The following is a 25904-nucleotide window of genomic DNA, read 5'->3' on the forward strand; positions in this document are numbered from 1 at the left end:
CAGACCTTAGAATGGCCGAACTTAACGTACCGGAGAGTAGTCAAAATACTTGCTGAGTTCAGGGACACAGAACGTGACACAATGATGAGGAAAGCCAGAAGTCAAGAATACCAGAAATCAGGGAAGTCAAAACAAAGCCAAAGTCAAATACCAGAAAAAACACGATCAGGAACACAATCTCGGATAACCAGCTAGTGGAAACCACGACTGACCAAAAGGTAATTTGGGTTTAGATAGCCCTCTTAAGGTTGTAATTGCTGCTGACCCCAAAACGTGCATGCTCGTCTATGACTTGACGTTGCACGCACGTTGGCACCATCTTTGATGTGGGCGAAGGTGAGTTTCCTATTAAACCTGAAACTGCAGCGGCTGGCGTCTCTAGGAACGTCATACTCGCTGGGGACCGGAACGGAAGGAGGTTGGGCAGCGGTTTGCCACGACCAAGGTAAGTATACAATATCTCTGTCGGTGTGGCCGCTTAGTTTAAGTGTGGCCACGCCAGCAGAAGAACGGAGAGCCACGACACTGTGTCTGTGTCTGTGTAAACATATAGAATTCAGAATAATAAAGCACCAGTTTTATTAAAACTCTGGACCGAATGCATCCGGCTGGGTGCACATTTGCAAATTATCATTAATTGCCATTAATATCCCAATTCTCAAATTTACTAAAGCCAAATATGGTCAGAATTTAAATTATTGCTTTCATATCTAAATCCTATACAAAGTATAGGATTCAGAATATTTGCAAGGTAGTGGTTTTACTAAAATCTAGGACCAAATGCATCCTATAGGATACACATTCCCAAATTATCCTTCACTGTCATTCATATTCCCAAAGCAAGTCTCGAAAGAAGTGAGACTTGCCTGTCATATTGCTTTGGTTGGTTAGCTTACAAGTCAACGAATTAGAGTGCTCTAATGGGAATGCAATGTGTGGGAAAGGGCTTTTCTCTTAAAGGGCTTTTCCTACTGTGACGCCTCATTCTGTGAGGAGACCTCGTGGGGAGGACTGATCTGTTGTTTTTTTTTTGTGTGCAATTGTTATTTTTGTATCCGTTTAAAAAAAGAAAAATACATTATTGTAAGAGTTGCTCTGCTGTATTATACTTTCTTATTTGGCCATTTTTGGCACTGGAGATAAGATTTACAAAAAAGAAGATTTCAGACTAGTGGGTATGGCTAGTTAATTGGGGACCCTTAAGACTGCAGGGGAGCGAGAAAATAGCAATTTTGGGGGGTGGACAATTCCATGTCCATGTCTCATTGTATAATTATTTAGAACTCCCACTTGAAGAGGGAACATTAGGTCCTCCTCCAAGAATAATATTATTAGTGGGTGGGAACATTAGACCCCCTGTATATTATTAGAATCCTCACCTGGCGCCAATAGGTGGGGACTGGTGTGGGGACATTATTAAATAGCAGGACTGCAGCAGGAAGTACCTCTTGTGACTGTCTGAGTGACACTAGAGGTGTCCCTAGGAAGCAATGTGAACACTACCTGTTTCTCATTGTTGAGATTGCAGGGACAATCTATTTGCACCAGAACCACTAACTTAAAGGGACACTCTAAGCATCAATGCCACTTCATCTTAATGAAGTGGTCATGGTATTGTGACCCTGACAGCAATGTAAATCATTACTGTTTCGGAAATACAACAATGATGGTGTTTCCTTGTTGAGAATAGATTGAACTTTAAACTTTACGTTCAATGTCCTCACGCAGGGCCGTCTTTAACGCGGGGCAAATGGGGCAGCTGCCCCGGGCCCAGTTACTCTTGGGGGGGCCAAAGAGGCTGCCCCGTGGGCCCCGCTGCCCTCAACAATTTTTCCCCCATGGGTCTGCTGGCCCGCACATTAAGGAGGCCACCGGGAGGGGATTATAAGCAGGAGCCCGGTCGCACGCTGTAGCCCTTTAACAGCGCGACCGGGCCCTTTGATTTTTGGCAGCGCTGGGAGGAAGTGACGGCTGCGAGTCACTTCCTCCCACTAAGGAGAGCAGCCGCGCGGGAGACGAAGGAGGGAGCCTGTGTCGGGAGAGGCAGATCCCAACAGCCTCAGCCTTCAGTCTGGACACTGGGGAACCACCTTCCAAGGTAGGAAACTAGAGGGTGGGTTTAAAAGTGTAAATTTATGTCAGTATGTCTGTCTGTGTATGTGCCTGTGTTTTTGTCAGTATGTTTGTCAGTATGTCTGTCAGTGTAAGTGTCTGTGTTTGTGTCAGGATGTCTGTCAGTGTATATTTATGTCAGTATGTCTGTCAGTGTATGTGTCTGTGCTAGTGTCAGTATGTCTGTCAGTGTATGTTTATGTCAGTATGTCTGTTAGTGTATGTGTCTGTGCTTGTGTCAGTATGTCTGTCAGTGTATATGTCAGTATGTCTGTCTGTGTATGTCAGTGTGTCTGTGTATGCCAGTATGTCTGTCATTGTATGTCTTTGTGTATGTGTGTCAGTATGTCTGGCAGTGTATGTCTGTGTATGTGTGTCAGTATATGTGTCTGTGTGTGTGTCAGTATGTCTGGCAGTGTATGTGTGTGTGTGTGTGTGTGTGTCAGTATGTCTGTAGTGTATGTCTCTGTGTGTGTGTCAGTATTTCTGTCAATGTGTGTGTGTTAGTGTATGTGTCTGCATGTGTGTCAGTATGTCTGTCAGTGTATGTCGCTATGTATGTGTGTTATTATGTCTGGCGGGGGCAGGATCCAGGGGCCCCAAGCAAATGGTTGCCCAGGGTCCGGTCAATATTAAAGACGGCCCTATCCTCACGCAATGCACAAGGACGCCAAATGTTCACTTACTACTACTAATAATGCAGTCAGCTCAGATTTGAGTGTGCCTGCATTATACTGCAGTAATCCCTGGGGGAGGGGGGGGGGGAGAAGCATTGGATCCAATGCTTCTCTTTAAGAAGCATTTGGTTGGCTATTCAAGACCTTTTTGTTCACATTGTTTTCTTATGCAAATTATTGGATGGAAGGTAATCAAGCTTGATGACCACGAAGGAGATGGATTGGGCTGCTGCAAGGACTGTATCTTGGTGCTGGGAAAAAAAAAGATTATTTTTGGATTTTACACAAACATGTTTAATTAAAAACAAAACAGTTTCTCACTATAGTGTTCCTTTAAGATGTAGTGGTGCTTAGAATGTCCCTTTAAAATATAAAATATTATTATACTTTATTCATTATACTTATTGTATGAATCCCCACTAGATTATGCAATGCAAAATGACTAAGTTAGCCAATATATATATATACCTAACATTATTACAAGGGTTTTAAAGATAAGTAACTGGAGAGTATTTGTAGATACTTTTCCCAACAGTAACTTTACCTTGTTTATTTTAGACTCTTGTTCATATGTTTAAAAAAGTTTGTCCACATTTACAATGTATTTTACTTGATAGGTGAGACTATTGATCTATTGTATGCATACCTCTTTCAACTATATGGCATCTGTGCTACAAGCTTCTAAATCATTTTTCTATTTCATTTCCACAAAGTGTCTTACAGCTTTTAACCCAGCCCTATCATCCAAACAAGTGAGAGAATGTGCAAGTGGTGACTTGGGAAACAAGTTGATGCACCAGAATGCCCTGAAAACAGGGAGCCTAAAGCCTCCACACCAATATGTACCTTGGATTGTCCTCAATGGGGTGAGTGCCATCTTCTGCTTAATAAAGTTACCATCTAGCTCAACTGGTTTAACCCCTTAAGGATAAAGCGTCTGGAATAAAAGGGAATCATGACATGTCACACATGTCATGTGTCCTTAAGGGGTTAAATGAGCCATACATTTCACTGTGTTCAAACTTCCAGATTATGCAATATTTAAAAGAAAATTTATAGTTTAATAACAAATATCCTATTAGTCTTTCAGTGAAAAAATCTGTTCACAGTCTGGGAAGTTTGCCAAACTCACAAAGACCCCCAATGGTGACATCGTCACTGGGGTTTCAGTGGCCGGGGGTAGGTACCCCTCGCTGGTGCCATCCTTCTCTCTCTGCTTCTCTTAAACTCATGGTGCTACAGTGCCAGGAGCCGGCATCACTTCTGTACTCTCGTGCATGTGTGAGAATTTAGCATTGATGCCTATGGAGGATCCCGCAAGACCCTCCATAGACACAGCCAATTCTCTGCAGCCGGCACTAGTGATGGCTGTCGGGGATGACTCTTAGCCTCCGCCCTGAGTCTATGAAAGTTAGGTGAAGGTGAAATACAGAGACAAAGAAGTCCCTACTTTATCTCTGTATATCTCTTGACTGGGTTGAAATTTAAGTGAAATTCCAACACAATCAAAACTTTTTCGTGGGGGGTGACAATGCCGATTTAATGACAGGTGTCAATATATGAAGTCCTATGCTACTAGCAGGGCCAAAAACGTACTTGTCACTGCCAATTTCCTCTATTTATTGACTGACTGCTATTCGATAAAGTATTGCCAAAAAAAGAGATGATTGATAGGAAGTGAGGTAGGTAAAATAGGAGGAGCCGTAAGAAAAGTTTTTTAAATCTAGATTTTAATAAATATATAATATATAAATAAAGATTTTTTTAACTCCTCCTCTTTATCTTTCTATTGGTTATTTTTCTCACTAGATCTGTTAACCAAATGGTGGGAAACTGCTTGTACTGTAAAATATTATATTATGTATGTATTTTGCTACACGTTGATTGTCCTATTATTGCACCTTTTTTGGGTTGTTCTCCTGATTTATTTCATGAACCGGTATTCAGTCGAGCTGAACCGACATCTGGTCGAAATTCTAGTGCCCTAAAAAATTTCCTATCTTTAGAAAAAATTATTCATCAGAAGCGTAATATCTCGTTATGGACAAGTCTAGAAGATACACTAATGCATAGTCATATGTTCCTCAATCTTTGGCATCCACCTGGAACCCTGTATGATAATGCAAGGGTCTACCAATAACACATATTCAAGTTACAACATTTATGTGCAAACAAATACCAAATGTGCTACTATGTATAAAGTGTCAATGTGCATGAATGTGCAAAAAAAAAAATCAAAATTGTGCATCTATGCACACAATCAGTGCTGCCAAGTAGACTGCAATTCCTCCAGATTCCAATAAAATACAAACAACAAACAAAAAATGTCTCTGGCGCAATATGTACAAAATATTAATTTATTACCACCTAAAACTTTGCTAAAAACCAAGGTATAGTTACCTTACCAAAACTGGTATGTAGCCAAGGAACTTAGAGATACATGCTATGTACTTAGAACTGGGTTAAAGAACACCACAACCAGTATAACACCACAACCACCCCAACCCCATTATAAGGAGTTTTAGAACATATTTTTATTTTTTTTACCTGGGGTCTGCAGGTCACCAATCACCTTTCCACTACTAACCACAGAAAGCTGGATGATAAGGTCTGCAGTGCAGGGCTTAGCTAATTGGCTGTGTGTAATCAGCTGACATTCTCAGCCAATGAGCTAGCCCTGCATTTCAGGATTTAGTTCAGGAGAGCTAACGGAAGTTCTTGCTCAAGACTTGAGATTCTCCTTCAAGGTGGACACAGCTTGTGGCACCTGACAAAGTGAAACCATTCAAAAAGAGTTTGACTCCTTACAATGGGAAGGGGCAGAGAGGTGAGCGCACTCCTAGCACCATAACCACCACTTAATCGCGCTCTAGTGGTTGTAGTGCTTTGAGTGTTCTTTTAACAAGGCAGTTGACCCGTGCATCAGTTCTTTTCAGCTATATTTGCTGAAAGTGGACCTTTCAGTCCACATGTTGTGGATAACAGAACTAGTATGAGTTGAAAATCAATCACAAACATTTCTTTGATCCTTAATCGTTTAAGCATTAATGTTCCACATCTTGAATTTAATTACATGATTTAATCATTTTATTTCTCTTAGGAACACACTGATGATATTCAAAATCGGGCTCAGAACGCACTATTCAACCTTGTTTGTGAAACATACACAGTAAGTAAATGTCTTTGACACATATTTAATAAACTAGTAAATTATTTATTTTATAGCTTTTGGCCTATATAATTAGCTGATTACTTGCATGCTCAAGGGGGGGTGAGGGGTGGGGGAGGGGAGGGGAGGGATTAAGCATTCTGCATCTTAAGACTGCCTCCTCTGTCTAACTTCCATCCTTTTTAAGTACTCCCTTGTGGCTGGTAACACAAGTTTATACCATCAAGAAGCACAGATAAACTTTCCATGAGTTGTAGTTCAGCTAACATTTATCAAAAGTGAAAAGCTGATATCGGAACTTCAGTTGTGACTGATTGTGTGTGGGTAACTAGGGCTACTTTGTGTTCTTCTGTGTGTCTAGCTGTTAGTGATGCGTGTGGGCAGCTGTGGCTGATGTTTGTTGCTGTTTGTATGTAATTGTGCGTCACTGTGCATGAGTTGCAGTGATGTTGTTTATGGGTAGTTACGTTTGTTGGGTGTGGGGTGGCAGTGTTTATTCTAACCTCCCCACAGTTTATAATAGATGTTATTATACGCATACCTACCTTTTCCTCTTAGCAGTTGGCAGTGCCTCTAATGGCTGTCAGAGGCATTTAAATCCTGCAATGTAAACATTACTATTCCTGTATAACGACAATTTATTCACTTGCAGGGATAAAACTAGAGGAATGTGATATCCAGACCACTTCATTGAGATGAAGTGGTCCGGTTGCCTTTAGAGTCCCTTTAGATTGTGTGATCCAATATACTACATGAACTATATATACTTAAACATTGACAGACTTTTTTCTATGTTGATTAGAAACCTCATAGCCAGAAAATTGAAAGCAAAGCTGCAACGGAAATCTATATTTGAAAAGCCTTATTTACACATTTTACATACATAATATTGTATTTATTATCAATTTATGTCTACTGGAGTTTATCTATCATTCTTAAAACATGACATGTTTTTAAATGTAAAGCCTAAGATGTTAATTAGGGGCCATTCAGGCTTCAAATAATGCTCATTCCTTTATATTTTTCTTTTGAACCAGGGTTCCAAGCCAGGTGCTTGTTCGCAGAAGAAGGAAGTGATTCCATTAAAAAGGGAATTGCTCTGTCTAAAGTGAATCATTTGCTGTTCCCCTCTTTTTCTGTTTTCATATTCCACTTCCCCTGTCTTAAGAAGTATTGTTTTTAAAATCTAGATGATAAGTTACAATGCTATGTTATAATTAACTGTCCAATTTAGTCCATCTCCTCTATATACTCCTTGTTGTTGTTTTTTTTAGAATAGCTGTGTGCATATGCCCTATGTCATGTTTTAACCTATTCCATTTGAAAGATTTTCCCAATATCCCCTCATAAAATTTTAGTTATTTTGCATTTTGTCTCAGAACTAGCCCTGTGGCTATTTCCAGCCCTCAAGTACAACATTCACTGTGACAAATGTATACTTTAAGAAATGTGTTGAATTTTCCGAGGTAAGGTATGTCCAATAAGGTTAATGTTAGTACAAAACACACATTACTGTGATGTTAACAAATACAAATAAGTGTGATAGAGACATATGCACATATTTTAACCCATACGGCTCAATATTTTAAGCCAACTTGGCCAAAGCTAAGAGGTGTTTTCATTATTATTTAGGTGTCATTGCGTGTAAATATTCTACTACATGCAGTCTTTCAGATGGACAAATGTTTTCTAAACTATAAGCATCATAACCACTACCGTAGTACTGTATTGTAGTAGTTGTGATGGCAGATACCATCTGACACCCGCACATTATAAGAAGTCAAATTGTTTTCAAACAGTTTGACTTCTTACATGGGTCCCGTCAGGAGTAGTCCTTCACCTCAACTACTTCACACAGAGAACTGGAAGTTCATTCCTGAGAGTGATCAGCTTACAGAAGCTCAAACATAGAAAGTAATGGAAGTGGGGATCAGAGCTCGATGGACCCCAGGTAAGAAGTCCATCCATTCTAAAATGGTTTGACAACTTGCACTAGGCGATGGAGGATTGGGCACCCGTGGCACATAAATACTAAAGTGCCCTGTTGTAAATATGGTGCTTGGAGTGCTCATTTACATTTTGTCTGTTAGGTTCTGTTGAATTTCTTTTGTAACACTTTGGCCCACGCTTTGACACATGAAGGTCAAAGTCATTCCCTTAGTCAATTATTAAGATTTAGGACGCAGTTATTTTTGGAAAACTACTTAGCACTGAGTAAGCAAGAATATTATGCAATTGGCTTTCTGCAGAATCAGTTTGTAAAATAAATAAAAATTGTATTTCCTAGCTCTCTTTTCGTATGTCTGAAAGCAAATTGTTACTCTGTGTCTAATGCAATATGGCTTTCTGTAACACTGTAATACATTATATTGTGTCAAACTAGTTACATCATTATTCTATGAGTGTGTCAATATTTTGTTTAGTTTCTTTGTTTTTAACATGATGTGGAAACAGGAAACCTCCACTTCCATTATAGCAGGGGTCTCCAACACAATTACCCGGAGGTACTACTAACGCAAGTCATCCACTCTCATGAGAGTTGCAGATCTTCACTACCCAATGCTTACACACAGATCCACATGTGAACAGACACACAGAGATACACAGACACAGATCCATATTCTTAGACACACACAGAGTCCTGTAGAAGCAACAGGGATCCAATTGTGGAAACGTGAGTTATTTATTTCAAACCTATCACCAGAAAGTAGAAAAAGAAGAATATAATTCTCACTGTGCTGCATCACCTGGAAAATTGTCAGTTATAATTTATTTTCACCCGCACATCTGATTTTTCACATATACCAACTAGAAGAGAAACCATAACTTAAAGAATTAGTATCAAAATGTAAATCAGAGCACCTCAGCTTGGCCAGATTTAACTTCAGGAAGGCAAATTTGACATTTCTGAGCACTGAGGATTCTGTAAATTCCTTGTAACGGACAACACGCATTCACTTTGAACAGTCATTTGTGGGTATGACCGGTTCCTAGGCAACCAGAGAGCGTGCAGACCACATGCTTTCTTTGTCATCCCAGTATCTAAGATGGTCAGCAGTAGGGGGCAAAGGAGGTTCACAGAGGAATACTCTGACTATTTCTGGGACACCCTATTGATAAGCTTCACCCTCCAACATGGCAGGCTGTTGGATCTGAGTGATAGCTTCCCCTTCATCCTAGTATCAGTTCAGGAGATTTATCAAGTCATTCACACAGGTGAACTTTCAGCGGATCCTTGAGCCTCTTCGCCATTGCTGTTACACTAATATATAGTGAGCCACCTGGAACTGTTATGGATGTTATGTTTGGTTTACATGCAACTAACTCTATGGTTTATTCTCTATCCCCTGGTGTTTACTGTTGGGGTGTGTACTTCCTTCCTGTATCTCCTGAAACATGGCTTGTGGTTCTGAAAGAAGGCATCCATCTTGCCCTGCAGATGTGTAAACTGGTGGATCACCTGTCCTAGACTGGCAGTGCCCAGGCTGAGGTATTCAGTGGTATCACTAAATAGTTTAAGGACTGTCACTAACTGCCCTATAATTGTCCAATCCTCTCTACACAGCGGAGTCATTAATGTACTGGTAAGATGTAAGCCCTCTTCTGCTCCTGAACACTCTCCAGTATTTCCAAAGTGGAGTTCAATCATGTACTAGCATCTTGTCATAGATGGTGTGTGAAAAGGTCTGCCTTCTCTTGCTTCTGACTCAAGACTTGGCAAGCTCACACTATGGTGGATATGCCTGGCAATCCTCCCACAATGATCATGTAAGGTTGCCACAGTGGAATTGCCTTCTGGAAATTTTGCCTTTACTACAAGTTGTAAAATGTGCATTGCACAGCACGTCTAAAACAATGTCACCAACTTGAAGAATTTTAACCATGTTGACCACAAACTCAAATTTGTCATTTGTGCCAGCCTGTTCTCTTAAACAAAATAACACCATCCTATGTAATGCCAGCAAAATAGTACTAGAAGTGTGTTTTTCATCCATCACATCAGCATAGAGAAGGAATGGCCAGAAGCTCTGCTTCACTATTCCCACCCTTCCTCCCAACACCTGAAGTTCCAGCTGCTACTGCTGAACTTCCAGCAACAGCATACTAAGGCACACTGGGCAGCCACCAGGATGCCTTAAAGAAAAGAAAAAGACATGTTGGCCACTAGGAGCTCTCCACAAAGCTATGGTAAAGGGTTTTTGACTGACCAACAGCCTTAGCCAGCTCCTCCTTCAAAACAGTACAGAGATTGGACCTATTGAACATTAAGGGTGAAGCAAACATTCCAAGTGTCCTTATTTAGGAGGGACACTGTCTATTTTGTGCCCATATCCCTCTTTTCTATCCTAATGTTCCTCGTTTGTAGACACTAAATATTGTTGATGTGCCTGAGTGTATAACAAGCAAGTCAAACTCGCTGCCCACAATGAACATCTTTGCTGCCTGGCGAGACGCGAGTACATGCTTAGTGTTAAAGCAGAGTAGGCACCTGCTCTCCCCACATTACAGGTGCTTCTCTGCAAAAATGTACCCGTCCGGGACTCAGAGGTCGCTGGGGGAGCTCAGTCTTCCTGCTCCTCACTGCTCCTTCGCACGCACCGTCTGTACTGATGCCGGGTGCCGGAATATGATGTCATATTCCGGCACCCGACATCACTAAAATGCACGCGTGAGGGAGCAGTGAGCAGCAGGAAGGAGATCTCCAGATAGAAGATCCCCACTGGACTCCAGGGATAAATATAATGATGTGAGTGTGTGCAAGAATGTGTAAATGTGTGTGTGTCTGCCTGTGTGTATCTGTTAGTGTGTGTCTGTCTGTCTGTCTGTCTGTCAGTGAGTGAGTGTCTGTCAGTGAGTATGTATGTGTCAGTGAGTGTGTGTGTCTGTCAGTGAGTGTGTGTGTGTCAGTAAGTGTGTGTGTCAGTGAGCGTCTGTATCTGTCTGTGTGTGTCTGTGTCAGTGAGTGTGTCTGTATGTGTGTGTGTGTGTTGGTCAGTGTTGTGATGGCCGTGGCTGATCAGTGGAGGACTTGGAGGTGCACAGAGGCACACAACGCCACGTCACATTCCATTGTGACGTTGACGTGCTCCACTTTCACAGGGTTTCAAGAAGTAGCTGGAGGATCCTCTTTGGCACTTAGTGCGGACGGCGCCATTTGGGGTATACCAGAGGCCGGACTCCAGAGTTGCATACTGGCAGCGGCAATGTGAGTGGAGTCTGCTTGTTGGCTAGAGAGGGGTACTGAGATTTAGTATATAAGGGCGACTGGGATTTAGTAGAGGGGGGTGCTGTGGTTTAGTAGAATCAATGTATCTCTATGGGGAACATTCAGCGCCTCCAGAAAGCACCTCTAGTGACCGTCTGAGTGACTGTCACTAAAGGTGTCACTAGGAAGCAATGTAAACACTGCCTTTTCTCTCAAAAGTTAGTGTTTACATTGAAAGACCTGCAGGGACAGGCTATCAACACCAGAACCACTACATTAAGCTGTGTGTGTGTGCCTGCTAGTGAGTGAGCTTGCTTGTGTATGTGTGTGCCTGCTAGTGAGTGAGCTTGTGTGTTTGTGTGCCTGCTAGTAAGTGCTTGTGTGTGTGAGCTTGTGTGTGTACATGTGTCATTGGTACAGCTCTATAAATCGGTGCATACTCCTTGTGAATTCTGTCAGATTGTTTTGGAACAGTTTGATAAAGCCTGAGGTTCTCCACTGCATATATAACCAGATCCCTGCTTAAAGCAAAGTTTTAGAAGCATATCATCATATCTGTTCCATTGTAGGTGTGGCATTGTGCCAATGACTCGTTCACAGGAAAAAGTAAAGGGTGGCCACAGAATTTCTAGACCATGTTTATTACAAACTTTTCTGTAAGGAGCATGTGTGTGTCAGTGAGCTTTTTTTATGGTGTGTGTTAGTGAACTTGTCTGTAGTGAGCATTTGTGTGACAGTGAGCTTGTGTGTAGTGATCTTGTGTGTGTCAGTTTGTCTGTACTACGTTTGTGTGTATACCAATAAACGAGTCTGTGTGTGTCAGTGAGATTGTCTGTCAGTGAGCCTATGTGTGTGCATCTGCGAGCTTGTGTTTTTATGTCAATGAGCTTATATATATATCATGAGATTGTTTGTGTTTCAATAAGCTTGTTTGTGTCAGTGAGATTTTCTGTGTCTGCATGTGAGTATGCTTACTGTATAATTAAAAATTTTATTAGGAAATGACCAATATTTTATATTAGAAAAATAAATATATATTTATGTTATATATATGTGCAAGACATAGCCTTACATATTAGATGTGACAATATATGGCTCAATGACTTATGGGGCTGGCATAGATTTTTTCCCAGGGTTTTATCCCTAGTCCGGCCCTGCTTGTTGCTAGTGAATGAAGCCCATTATGGCAGCAAATAAGCAGCCCAAATAGACAGGCTTGCCTATAGGGCTCTTGTTGGTAGTTTGCCCCAGGGGTGGAGTTGTTAAAGCTCTACTTCCCATGATGCAGTCGAAGTAGAGGATCATTGGCTATGGAAGTACTGTGGCTGTCTGGCTCCCTCCCCACACTAGCAGCTTCCACAGCTCCCTCCCCTCCCATCACTAGAAGCCTTGTGATAGCTGCTCATATGGCTTGGTTCTGGGTTCTAAGAACAGGGGCAGGCACCGCTTTAACATGAGGTGTCTGCCACCAACTTCACAGACGCCTCAGCTCCCTCCCCTCCTAGCAGTATAACTGCTGCCGTTTCTCAAGCTCCAGTGTGGGCATCTAGATTGATGGCAGACACCATATTACCATCAGGTGTCTGCAGCCAAGCTCACTGACTCCCCTCTAACCGGCTTTACTTTTATGTCAGTAAGCATTAAAGAGGCCCTCGGTCCCTTCCTGCCCTGAGCCCAGCACTCAAAAATGCCACATAGTGACAGGCACTGCTCCAGTATTTAATCAATTTCTATTGCTAAATGAATCAATAAAAAATTAAAAGTAATACATTGGTGGCATCTTGTGGCTAAACTCTGTATTACACCTATAATTTGTGTTTAGCTTCAAGATAGTCTATTTAACTAATTAATAGGAATATGTTTACATTGGTTATTCCATATATATGGTATGGTCCACATATTTTGGAGATAGTAGTGCCATAAAAACATATTGGGGACAGTGTCAAATCCATGTGTCCAGTCTGGTGCCCAACCAACTTAAGTAGTCACCAGCCACTGTGCACTGGTCGTAGCTTCAAAACGTGGACTAATGCTGCTGTACTAGTGGAGATGCTGGTGATATTGCAAGTTACGTTAGTAGTGTTTACTGCACCATTGCTACTAGTAGTGGACCTGGAGTATCTTTCTGCAAAGTGTGCTCTGCACATACCATAAGTAGTCTCAGGCTTCCCAAAAAGTTTAGAAATTAGATAATTTGTTTTGGAGACAATTTTAATTAACCTAGTCCTAGTATAAACCAAAGAAAAATAAGTTATCTGTGCTCTCTCCTTAATCCCTATGTATTTTTAAACAAATGGAGGTTTTTAGTTACCTCCAATGGCCATGAGAGAGTAAGCCCACCTGCCAACGTCAAGGCAGACCCCCTAGGTGGGTCCTAACTCTAACCATTCACCTTGCTTCCTTGAGCCTCTGGCAAAGACATCCCTAATGAGACAGAAGGGGGTATTTTTTTTATATACACCCCTATACATTTATTAACCCTTAATAGGGATGGGCGGCAGCATTGTAACAAAGCTGTGTGATACAAAAAGTGGATACAAATGCAAAAAGAAAAAGTCCTGCGCTCACTCCCATCACTACTGGGCGGCAGCAATGACTACAGTACACATCAGCCCCAATATATAGTAAAAACCAAAGAAAAACAAGTTACCTGCGCTCTCTCCTTAATCCCTATGTATTTTTAACCCCTTAAGGACACATGACATGTCTGACACGTCATGATTCCATTTTATTCCAGAAGTTTGGTCCTTAAGGGGTTAAACAAATGGAGGTTTTTGGTTACCTCCAATGACCATGAGAGGGTAAGCCCACCTACCAACGTCAACACACCTCCATTTGTTTAATTGGTTAGGGCCACCCGATGCTATGTATCCAGGAGCCCCGGTCAGCACTTTAACAGCGCTCTTCTCCAGGGGAGGGCTGGCAGCCTTAGGCCTGGGGGGCAAATCCAGTCAAGTGGCCCATTGACCAAGAGGAGAGTAAAAACACCTTTCCCATGTAATTGAAAGGGGGGGCAGTCACCTAAACAGAAACTCAATGACAGGCACACACACACTTGCTGATATGGCGCATACTAAAAAACACACACTCACTGACAGGCACACAGACACACACAGAAAAACACACTGTTACAGGCATACTGACTCAGACACAGACATACTGACAGACACGTACAAGCATACTGGCTGACACACACACACACACAGACAAACTGGCACACACACACTGTCATACTTGCACACACATAGACAGACATACTGACACACACACAGACAGACATACTGACACACACACAGACAGACATACTGGCACACACACAGACACACTTGCACACACATAGACAGACATACTGGCACACACAGACCGACATACTGGCGCACACACACACAGTCATACTGGTACACACACACACAGACATACCGGTGCACACACACACACACACACACACACACATACCGACACACACAGATACAGACATACCGACACACAGACACAGACAGAGACATACGACACACACAGACATACTCATACACACACATACACCAAACTTTACACTTTTAAAACCAGTAGACAGGGCGGAGTAAAGGGACTGGGCTATAGTGGAGGGGGGGGGGGGGTCAGGGGCTGTAGTGGAGAGTATAAGCTGTAATTGGGGGTTTAGAAAATGTAGAGGGGGATAGGGGCTGAAGTAGGTTGATGACTACAATTTGGGAAAGGGGCTGTGGTGTGGGTAATATGGGTTGCAATTGGGGAAGAGGAGCTCTAGTGGGGATGTTATGGGGCTTTAGTGGGGGGCATGGGGCTGATGAAGGGGGCAAGAGCTGAGAGGGGAAAGGAGCAGGGAAAGGGTGGGGCCGGGGCTGACTAAGGGGACAAGGCTGTGGAGGGGCGACATGGGCTGACTAAGGAATCAGGGCTGAGGAGGTGGGACAGGTGCTGACTAAGTGAACAAGGCTGAGGAGGGGGGACAGGGGCTGAGCAAGGGGACAAGGGCTGCGGAAGGGTGACAGGGGCTGAGGAAGGGGACAGGGGCTGTGGAAGGGGACAGGGGCTGAGGAGGGGGACAGGGCTGAGGAGGGGGGACAGGGGCTGACTAAGGGGACAGGGCTGAGGAGGGGGGACTAAGGGGACAGGGCTGAGGAGGGGGGACAGGGGCTGACTTAGGGGACAGGGGCTGAGGAGGGGGGACAGGGGCTGAGGAGGGGACAGGAGCTGACTAGAAGGACAGGGCTGAGGAGGGGGGGCAGGGGCTGATGAGGGGGGACAGGGCTGATGAGGGGGACAGGAGCTGAGCAAGGGGACAAGGGCTGTGGAAGGATGACAGGGACTGAGGAAGGGGACAGGGGCTGCGAAAGGGGACGGGGCTGCGAAAGGGGACGGGGCTGAGGAGGGGGGACAGGGCTGAGGAGGGGGGACAGGGGCTGACTAAGGGGACAGGGCTGAGGAGGGGGGACAGGGGTTGACTTAGGGGACAGGGGCTGAGGAGGGGGGACAGGGGCTGAGGAGGGGGGACAGGGGCTGAGGAGGGGGGACAGGGGCTGACTAAGGGGACAGGGGCTGACTAAGGGGACAGGGGCTGACTAAGGGGACAGAGGCTGACTAAGGGGACAGGGGCTGACTAAGGGGACAGGGCTGAGGTAGGGAATACAAAATAAACAAAGTGTATTTCCCCCCTCCCACAGTCTCATCTTAGGCCAGGGAGGGGAGCTGCAACCAGCAACCAGCATACAGCAGCCTGCAGTCAGTGAAGTCGGCCGACCTCTCCTGATTATGTCAGGAGGAGGGGGCGTGACTTTCTCTGCTCTTCTTCCAGACTCCCCAGCGTTCCTGTGAGAAGAGCAGTGGAAGTCACACCCCCTCCTCCTGACATCATCGGGAGAGGCCAGCCGACTCCACTGGCTGCAGGTTGCAGGAAGAGTGAGGTAAGTTGAAAAATCCGAGTCCCCAACCAGAGGCAGGGGATTCAGATTTTTCCCTTTTTTGCTGGATGCGGGCAGCCCTGGGTTTAGGGCGGCCTGGGGGGCAATTGCCTCCCTGCCCCCCTTCCCAGCCCGCCCCTGCTCTTCTCCCCTGTTCTTAAAGGTATGTGAGTGTATGTCTGTATGTGTGTGTGTGTGTATGTCTGCCTGTATGTCTGTCTGTAGGTGTGTGTCTGTTTGTGTGTGTCTGTGTCTGTGTGTGTGTGTGTGTGAGTGTGGGTATGTCTGTCTGTATTACTGTATGTCTCTCTGTGTGTGTATGTATGTGTGTGTGTGTTTGTATGTGTGTGTTTGTATGTAGGTGTATCTGTTTGCATGTGTGTGGGGAGGGGGTAACGTATGGCAGAGGAACGATAGACTACGGGAGGAGGATGGCGGCGGGGGCGGGTTGACGTACATGGGGGTCCCAGGGCTCTTTTCGCACAGAAGCCCCGTGGTTTCTAGTTACGCTTCTGGGCTGGAGTGAGGCTGCACTGCAGGAACACTGTATCATTGGTGTACAGCAGGAGTGCACAGATGGAAGGATAATAGCTCTTTCTCGCACGGTACCCATGATGGCAGGTCCTCTCTCCCCCCTGGCAGTCGAAGAACTGCAGGAGAACGCACAGAGATTACATCAGCGTCATAACCCCGCAAGACCTCTTGTTCCTTTGGCTGCCTGCAGTTATTGCTGAAGCCCCAACACAGCTGGCCAAGGTGTGCTCAGGTGGCGAATTAAAAGTGAGACAAAGGGGAAGGAGGTAAGAGTAGAACTGAACAACTGGTGAAGTGGAGAGAGAAGAGGAAAACAAGTGAGTGAAAAGGAGAGAGAACAAGTGATTAAAAAATGAGATTAGAGGGAACAGGTGATGGGTGGGGGAGAAAAGAGGAGAATAGCTGTGTGAAGCAGGGTGGAACAGGTGCTATAAGAAGAAGATAAGAGGAGTTCAAGTGAGGGATGGGCATAAAAAAGAGGGTACAAGTGAGGGATGGTGAAAAAATATGGAAAAAGTTTAGGAAGAGGGGAATGAGAGAAGGGAACAATTGGAGAAAGTGAGGGTTATGGGGAGCAGTGGCGGAACAACCGCGGTCGCAGGTGTGACTGTGCACTTCACCTTAGGGGGCCCGGTCTCTCTGTGGACCCCTGCAACCTGGGTGCCGCCCGGATATGTAATGCGGCCCCGGCCTGCACGGTATAACCACGGGGACCGCGCATTCAGGAATTAATTTCCACGGGGCCCGGTCAGCACTGCAGTGCTTTAACAGCGTGACCTGGCCCCCTGTGATGATTTTAGATGCTGGGAGGAAGTGACAGCCATGATCACTTCCTCCCAGCAACCACCTAGAGCTGCACGGGAGGAGGAAGGAGAGGAGGGAGTCAGAATGGGAACTCTGGCTCCCATCAGCTGGAGCCAGCCACTGGACCCCAGGGAAGTCACCCTCCTGCACTTAGAAGGTAGGAAACTGAAGGGTGACTAAACGTGTCTGTGTATCTGCATGTGTGTCCATGTGTCCATGTGTCTGTATGTGTGTCAGTGTTTGTATCTGTAGGCAAGCCCGGACTTGCCATCGCCGGCCCTGCAGTATCGCCGGCCTTGCAGTAGTCCACAGCGGGCCGGTGGGGAGATCAAAGATCTCCCTTACTGGCCCACATAGAGTATATTGCGGCCGCCGGCAGGGAGAGAGTGAGGGAGACAGCTAGGAGAGGAACCCCTGACACTCACAGCACCCTCACTCACACACACTGCACCCCTCAAACTCACAGCACCCTCACTCACACTGCACCCCTGACAATCACAGCACTCACACACACACACACTGCACCCCTGACACTCACAGCACACACACACACACACACACTGCACCCCTGACACTCACAGCACCCTCACTCACACACACACACACTGCACCCCTGACACTCACAGCACCCTCACTCACACTGCACCCCTCAAACTCACAGCACCCTCACTCACACACACACTGCACCCCTGACACTCATAGCACACACACTGCACCCCTAAAACTCGCAGTACCCTCACTCACACACACACACACACACACTGCACCCCTGACACTCACAGCACACACACACACACACACACACTGCACCCCTGACACACACTACACCCCTTACACACACACACACAGCACCCTCACACACACACTACACTCCTTACACACACACACACACAGTACACTCCTTACACACACACACACACACTGCACAATATGCTTTCCTAGCATTTTTGTCTCCTGGTATCTCATCTATGGAGACACCAGAGACAAATTTCAAGCAAACACAGTGCAAGCATGTTATTAAATTTGCTTGCGCTGTGCAGAACAAATACAGGGTCTTTTTCTCATGCTAGAGCTCTTCAGCAGAGCTCTGCGCATGGTCTACCCTGGAAGAGCATTGAACCAACATGCTCACTTTGTGATGGGGCATGCTTGTCATTGGTGATGACAAAACACACCCTATCTGGCCCCGCCCCCTTTTTAGTGGGCCGCTGTAATTTAAAAATGCCCAGGCCGAATTTTCTTCCCAGTCCGGTCCTGTCTGTAGGAGCTTCATTCTGTGTATCTGCATGTGTCTGTGCGTATATATGAGTCTGTGTATCTGTGTGTTAGTTTGTGTGACTCTGTATTTGCATGTGTGTCTGTGTGTGCATCTGTGTGTCTGTGATACGCATTACGCATTAAATAAGACCTTGTAATCTGTGATACACATTAAAAAAGACCTTGTAATCTGTGTATATTAAAGATCAGAACCTCCCACCCCACAATTTTACAACCCCCTCAACAATATTTTGTAGAGATTGGCAGTGAAATGGCTATGCAAAAGTGTATACTTTATATAAATATATATATATTTGTATAAATATACTGTTTTGTATGGCAATTTAGTGGGGGGGAGGGGGGGGCGGGGTTTGGTGGCTATTATGCTTACAAGACAAACATACCAAATTCTAAAATAGCTTCACATTGAAATGTAACCTGTAACTACCAAAAATAGCTGAAACAATACACATATCACGTACTCTGTAAATCAGGATAAATAAATGACATTATTTTGAATTACTTTCCTTAAGCTGCACTAATTATACACACATTAATATTTCCAAAACTGTGAAAAAAAATTATATATATTTTTAAATGAGTATTTATGCATAAATCACATTAAACAAAAGTTGTAAATAGCATGTGTTAGTGCCATACGTGAGATAGATGGAAATTGTGGTTGAACTCACACACAAAAATGGCTTGTGTTCTTAATGGGACACTATAGGCACCTAGACCACTCCATCTCACTGGGTGCCATGTCCCTGTCGTTTTAACCTTGTAAAAGAAAACATTGCAGTTCTGCAGGAATGGCAATGTTTAAATGGCAGGGCTAAAATGCTTATAGTAGCTGTCATTTGCCGAAACAGCAGAGTGAAACTCGGCAATTACAATCAGAGGATCTCTATGAGACCATATGATTGGCGTAGCACGGTGTTTTGCCGTACATGCACACTAGCCTTCTAATGATGAACTCGGTAAGTAAGCAAAACTCACCCTTCCAAACCCTCACACAACAAGGGAACACTAGTATAGATAGATTAAAACTATAGCCTTAGGAAGGCATGCCTGTATTTCTAACATTATAATGTTCCTTTAAGTCAGCGTTTCCCAATTGGGGTTCAGCCAAAATTTATAAAAACAAAATGGCTGCGGTTGGCGAGGGAGCAGTGGGCAGTAGTCTTCCTGCTCAGCTCCCTTGCGCGCACAGCAGTGCGTCGCTTCGGCATCACTAAGACGTGTGTGAGGGAGCTGAGCAGGGAGATCACTGGGACTGCACGCCAGCTACTCAGTAGCCCCACTAGATCCCAGGGACTGCACACAGCCACCCAGCAGCCCCACTGGACCCCACGGACCGCACCCTCAGCCCAGCATCCCCACTGGACCACAGGGACATAGACTCCATCAGGGGCGGACTGACCGGTCGGGCACTTCGGACATGGTCCGAGGGCCCGGCCGGGAGGGGGGCCCGCCATCAGGGGGCCCGCCCGCCCCTTTAAATGCTGCAGCCGCCTGAGCGCTCTCTTAAGAGTGGAACAGGAGTTTGTTTCCTGTACCCGGCCGGACTGACAGGAAGGTGCACACTCTGTGTGCACCTTCCTATCACTCCGGCCGGGCACCGCGGACCGGAGAGCAGCTCGGCCACGCTACAGGGGAGGGGGTAAAAAGAGAGAGGGAGGGGAGGGGAGGGGGGGTTAAAAGAGAGAGGGGGGTTAAAAGAGAGGGGGGTTAAAAGAGAGAGGGAGGGGGGGTTAAAAGAGAGAGAGAGGGAGGGGGGTTAAAAGAGAGAGGGAGGGAGGGGGGGTTAAAAGAGAGAGGGAGGGAGGGGGGGTTAAAAGAGAGAGGGAGGGGGGGTTAAAAGAGAGAGGGAGGGGGAGGTTAAAAGAGAGAGGGAGGGGGGGTAAGAAGAGAGAGGGAGGGGGTAAAAAGAGAGAGGGAGGGGGGTAAAGAGAGGGAGGGGGGTAAGAAGAGAGAAAGAGGGGAGGGGTGAGAAGAGGGAGGGGGGTAAGAAGAGAGGGAGGGGGGGTAAAAAGGGGGAGTAAGAAGAGAGGAGGGGGGAGTAAGAAGGGGGTAAGAAGAGGGGGAGGGGGGAGTAAAAGAGGAAGGGGGAGTAAGAAGAGGGCGTGGGGGAGTAAGAAGAGAGGGAGGGGGGGTAAAAAGGGGGAGTAAGAAGAGAGGAGGGGGGAGTAAGAAGGGGGTAAGAAGAGGGGGAGGGGGGAGTAAAAGAGGAAGGGGGAGTAAGAAGAGGGGGTGGGCGAGTAAGAAGAGGGGGGAGGGAAGAGTAAGAAGAGGGGGGAGGGGGTAATAAGAGGGGGAGGAGGGAGTAAGAAGAGGGGGGAGGGGGTAAGAAGAGGGGAGAGTAAGAAGAGAGGAGGGGGGAGTAAGAAGGGGGTAAGAAGAGGGGGAGGGGGGAGTAAAAGAGGAAGAGGGAGTAAGAAGAGGGGGTGGGGGAGTAAGAAGAGGGGGAGGGAAGAGTAAGAAGAGGGGGGAGGGGGTAATAAGAGGGGGAGGAGGGAGTAAGAAGAGGGGGGAGGGGGGTAAGAAGAGGGAAGAGTAAGAAGAGAGGGGGGAGTAAGAAGGGGGTAAGAAGAGGGGGAGGGGGGAGTAAAAAGAGGAAGGGGGAGTAAGAAGAGGGAGGAGTAAGAAGAGGGGGAGGGGGGAGTAAGAAGAGGGGGGAGTAAGAAGAGGGGGAGGGGGAGGGGGGAGTAAGAAGAGGGGGAGAGTAAGAAGGGGGTAAGAAGAGAGTGAGGGGGAGTAAGAAGAGGGGGAGAGTAAGAAGGTTGTAAGAAGAGAGTGAGGGGGGAGTAAGAAAGGGGTAAGAAGAGGGGGGGTAAGAAGAGGGGGAGGGGGGAGTAAGAGGAGGGCAATTGCCCCCTCCCCTGTCCGCAGGCACCGTGCGGGCATCCGGCAGGGGAGGGAGGAAGAGAGGACCCGGGAGCTCAGCCTGCAGCTCCTCTGGGTCCTTCTTGTGCGAGCACAGATCGTTGCCGCGGTTACCACGGCAACGTTACGGCTCTTGCGAGAGTAAACTCTTGCCCTGGAGCTACGGGCTACAGTTCACTCTCAACACTGTGACCACCAGGTATTCCTGGTGGTCGCAGTGGTGAGAGTGAACTCTAGCCCCATAAACACACTGCCCCCACACACCATACACATTCACACACTGCCCCCCATACACACACACTGCCCCCACACACACCATACACATTTACACACATTGACTCACACACACACACACACACATACACTGCCCACCCATAAACACACCGCCCCCCATACTAACAGTGCCACACACATACACAGCCCCCTCGTACACACATTGCCCCACACACCCTACACATTCACACACTACACCCCCTCACACCCACTGAACCTTTCACACACACTGCACCCCTTACACATTGCACCACTGCTCCTATACCCTACTACAGCCTCATATCCCAGCAGACCCCAGGTAAGTTGTCAAACTGTTCTTAAACGGTTTGACTACTTACTCTGGGAGGGGGGCCCGGCCCTCCTGGCACCATAACGACTACACAGAGCAGTAGTGGTTATTGTGCATGGATTATTTATTTAAATAATCTACGAGTGCCCCAGTAGCCAGCAAGCCAGCCAGCCCACAGGCCGGCCAGCCAGCCAGCCAGCCCACAGGCTGGCCAGTAGCCAGCCAGCCAGCCCACAGGCCACCAGTTAGGCTTAAAGCCAGCAAACCCACAGCCTGCCAACCGCAGCCAGCAAGCCACAGCCTGCCAGCCAGCAAGCCACAGCCAGCAAGCCAGAGCCAGCAAGCCAACAGCCTGCCAGCCGCAGCCAGCAAGCCCACAGCCTGCCGGCAGTAGCCAGCAAGCCCACAGCCTGCCGGCAGTAGCCAGCAAGCCCACAGCCTGCCAGCAAGCCCACAGCCTGCCAGCCGCAGCCAGTAAGCCCACAGCCTTCCAGCAAGCCCACAGACTGCCAGCCAGCAACAGTAATTAAGGTAAGAGGAGCCAACTTGGCCTAGGTATCAGCGAGCTATGTTGTGTTGCTATATTGTGAATAGGAACCAGAGTGTTGGAGAGACCCCCCTCCAGGCCCCATTAGACTCCATTGTAGTATCTAATGGGACCTGGAGGAAATTCTTTCTAACACACTCTCTAAAGGACACTGAGATAGCCTCTGCTAGAATGCTCCCCCCCTTCCATGGCCCATTAGCCCTCAATTGTAGTCTCTACTGGGGCCTGGAGGCGACTGTTTCCAGCAGGGACACTGAGATGGCCTCTGTTAGAAATACCCCCTTCCAAGCCTATTAGACTCCATTGTAGTCTCTAATAGGGCCTGGAGGGGATTCTAACACACTCTCTAAAAGACACTGAGATAGCCTCTGCTAGAAAGACCCCCCTCCATAGCCCATTAGCAGGGCCGGCGCGTCCACAAGGCGGCACAGGCGGCCGCCTTAGGGCGCACCGGCCCGGGGGCGCAAATGTCGGGGTGACCGGCAGGAGGGAAGCGCACAGCGTCCCTTTCCTGCCGGTCACTTCTTGAAGCGTGGCCGAGCGGCAGCAGCATCCCCACAAATCAGCCTTCTTCCCTACAGTGCCGCGGACTGTGTGGAGGGGGCGGGGATATGAACACGTCATATCCCTGCTCCCTCTGTAGCACACAGCGCGCCCAGCAGGGGCGGAGCTAACGCTGGCCACCTTCATTTCAGCATGGGAGGACTTCCTCCCAAGAAGACTGCAGAGAGCAGAATGCAGAGAGGAGGGGGGCTGGGCAGGACTAACTCCAACTCCCAACTACCTGAGCCAGCACTCTAGATCCCAGGTAAGCCACCCTCCTGTGTATGGCTAGAAAAGTGTATATTTTGATCAGCATGTTTGTGTGTGTATATATCTGTCTGTGTGTATCTATATGTCTGTCAGTGTGTCTGTGTATGTCTGTCTGTTAGTGTGTCTTTGTGTGTGTATATGTCTGTCAGTGTGCCTGTATGTCTGTCTGTGTTTCTATCTGTCAGTGTCTTGTGTGTTTCTGTCTGTCAGTGTCCGTGTGTGTATGTCTGTCAGTGTGTCTGTGTGTGTGTGTATATCTTTCTGTCAGTGTGTCTGTGTGTATCTATATGTCTGTCAGTGTGTCTGTCTGTGTATGTCTGTCAGTGTGTCTTTGTGTGTGTATGTGTGTGTGCGTATGTCTGTCAGTGTGCCTGTATGTCTGTCAGTGTATCTGTGTGTGTTTCTGTCTGTCAGTGTCTTGTGTGTTCTGTCTGTCAGTGTGTCTGTGTGTGTATATATCTGTCTGTCAGTGTGTCTGTGTGTATCCATGTCTGTCAGTGTGTGTGTGTGTCTGTGTGTGTAACTGTATGTCTATCATTGTGTATGTGTGTATCTGTATGTCTGTCAGTGTGTCTGTATGTCAGTGTGTGTTTATCTGTATGTCTGTCAGTGTTTGTGTGTATCTGTATATGTGTGTCTGTCTATCTGAATGTGTATCCGTTTGTGTATATGTGTATCTGCATGTGTGTCAGTGTGTGCGTGTGTGGCAGTGTATGTGTATATGTGCATACATCTCAACATTCAAACACCAACACTACACACAAATAACCACCTGCATGCAAACTTCAACACTACATACAAACACACCCCTGCATTCAAATGTCAACACTACATACAAACACACGTCTGTATCAGACACCAAAATTATATATAAACACACACCTGCATTCAAAAACCCAACACTACACTTAAATGCATGCTTGCATTCAAACTCAAACACTACATACAAACTCACCCCTACATTCACACAAACATACTCTATACAAACACATACTTACAGTCAAACACGCTCCGTGCTAAATACAATCCTGCAAGCATGGGGAATCGGTAGAGCCCCAGCTTTCAAAGCATTGTTAAAGTTGCACGACAGATGGGGGTCTATCTTTTAGCCATCCTGTGTACATACACAGACCGTCATACAGAGACATACAGTCTGTATGTCTCTGTATGATGATCTGTGTATGTATTCGCAGGCAACACTCTAATAGTAATAATGGTATATTTATTGATAGGTGAACCACCCCAAAGAAAGTGCAACGTTTCGGCTAAGCAGAGCATTATTGCATTATTAAGGCTCTGCTGAGCTGAAACATCACACTTTCTATGGGGTTGGTCACCTATCAATAAATATACCATCCTTACTATTGGAGTATTGCCTGCATTTATTCCTTTTGAAGACTTTACTGGTGGATCCAGCGATGTCTGCCTGACGTCGGAGCAACTACCACTGTGGATGGCCGGAGCATTTACACGGTATCAGTGTGCAGGGTTCTTTGTTTGTCTGTCTTTGTATGTCTCTGTATGCCTTGTCTGTATGTCTCTTTATGACTGTCTGCGTATGTATGTCTCTGTATCACTGTGTATGTATGTCTCTATATGCCAATCTCTATGTTTCTTTATGTCTGTGTCTGTATTTTTGTGTGTGCCTGTGTCTGTATGAATGTATGTCTGTGTTTGTACGACAATGTACCTGAATGTGTAGATTGTATAACTGTGTTTGTTTGATTGTGTGCCTTTTATGACTGTGTGTCTGTATATCTTTGTGACTGTGTGCCTGAATAATTATGTCTGTGTGCTTGTATGGTTGTGTGTCTGTATGTTTGTGTATTTGTGCATGTATGTATTTTTGCCTGTATCTATGTCTATGTCTATATGGGAGAAAAAAGAGATAGAAAGTGTCTGACGGGGAAGTTAGAAATACATAAGAGGGGTTGTATGAGACACACTAAAGGGGGGTGTAAGGCACAAAGGGACCAGAGGGGTAAGAGAGTGGATATGCAACACTAATGGGGGTAAAATTCAAAAGGGGGGCTACGAGACACAGAGGTGAAGATGCATTGGGTTTTTTTGGGTGCGGGGGGGGGGGGGGGGGGGCGTCAAAATGCATCTTCGCCTGTGTAGTCAAAAATCCTAGCACCGGCCCTGCCCATTAGCCCTCAATTGTAGTCTCTACTGGGGCCTTGAAGGGATTATTGCACTTTTGTTCCTTGTGTCTAAAGATTGTGTAGGGTGTGGCTGGAGGCGGTGCATGGAGGCGGGACATGGGTGGCGCTTGCTGCAGAGTATGGGTGGGGCCTGTAAGGGGGCCCTTGATTTATTTTGCCCGGGGGCCCTGAGGGTTCTCAGTCCGCCCCTGGACTCCATGCCAGCACTCCCAAAGGTAGGTGGCTGGGTGGAGTAAAATTTTAAAAAATAAAT

General features: G+C 46.2%; 1 protein-coding gene across 3 annotated transcripts in view; it reads left to right on the forward strand.

The window, feature by feature from the left end:
* The window catches only part of IFI30 (IFI30 lysosomal thiol reductase), a 33197-nt gene extending 24953 nt beyond the window's left edge, over positions 1-8244 (forward strand). For all 3 annotated transcript variants that reach the window (XM_063455585.1, XM_063455586.1, XM_063455587.1), the window contains 3 exons: positions 3503-3655; positions 5890-5958; positions 6996-8244. In XM_063455585.1, the coding sequence (XP_063311655.1) occupies positions 3503-3655; positions 5890-5958; positions 6996-7070 (297 nt within the window). In that variant the 3' untranslated portion in view covers positions 7071-8244. The remainder of the gene's footprint in view (positions 1-3502; positions 3656-5889; positions 5959-6995) is intronic.
* The last annotated feature ends 17660 nt before the right edge of the window (positions 8245-25904 follow it).

This window comes from Pelobates fuscus, chromosome 5 (assembly GCF_036172605.1).
Source record: "Pelobates fuscus isolate aPelFus1 chromosome 5, aPelFus1.pri, whole genome shotgun sequence".
NCBI lineage: Eukaryota > Metazoa > Chordata > Amphibia > Anura > Pelobatidae > Pelobates > Pelobates fuscus.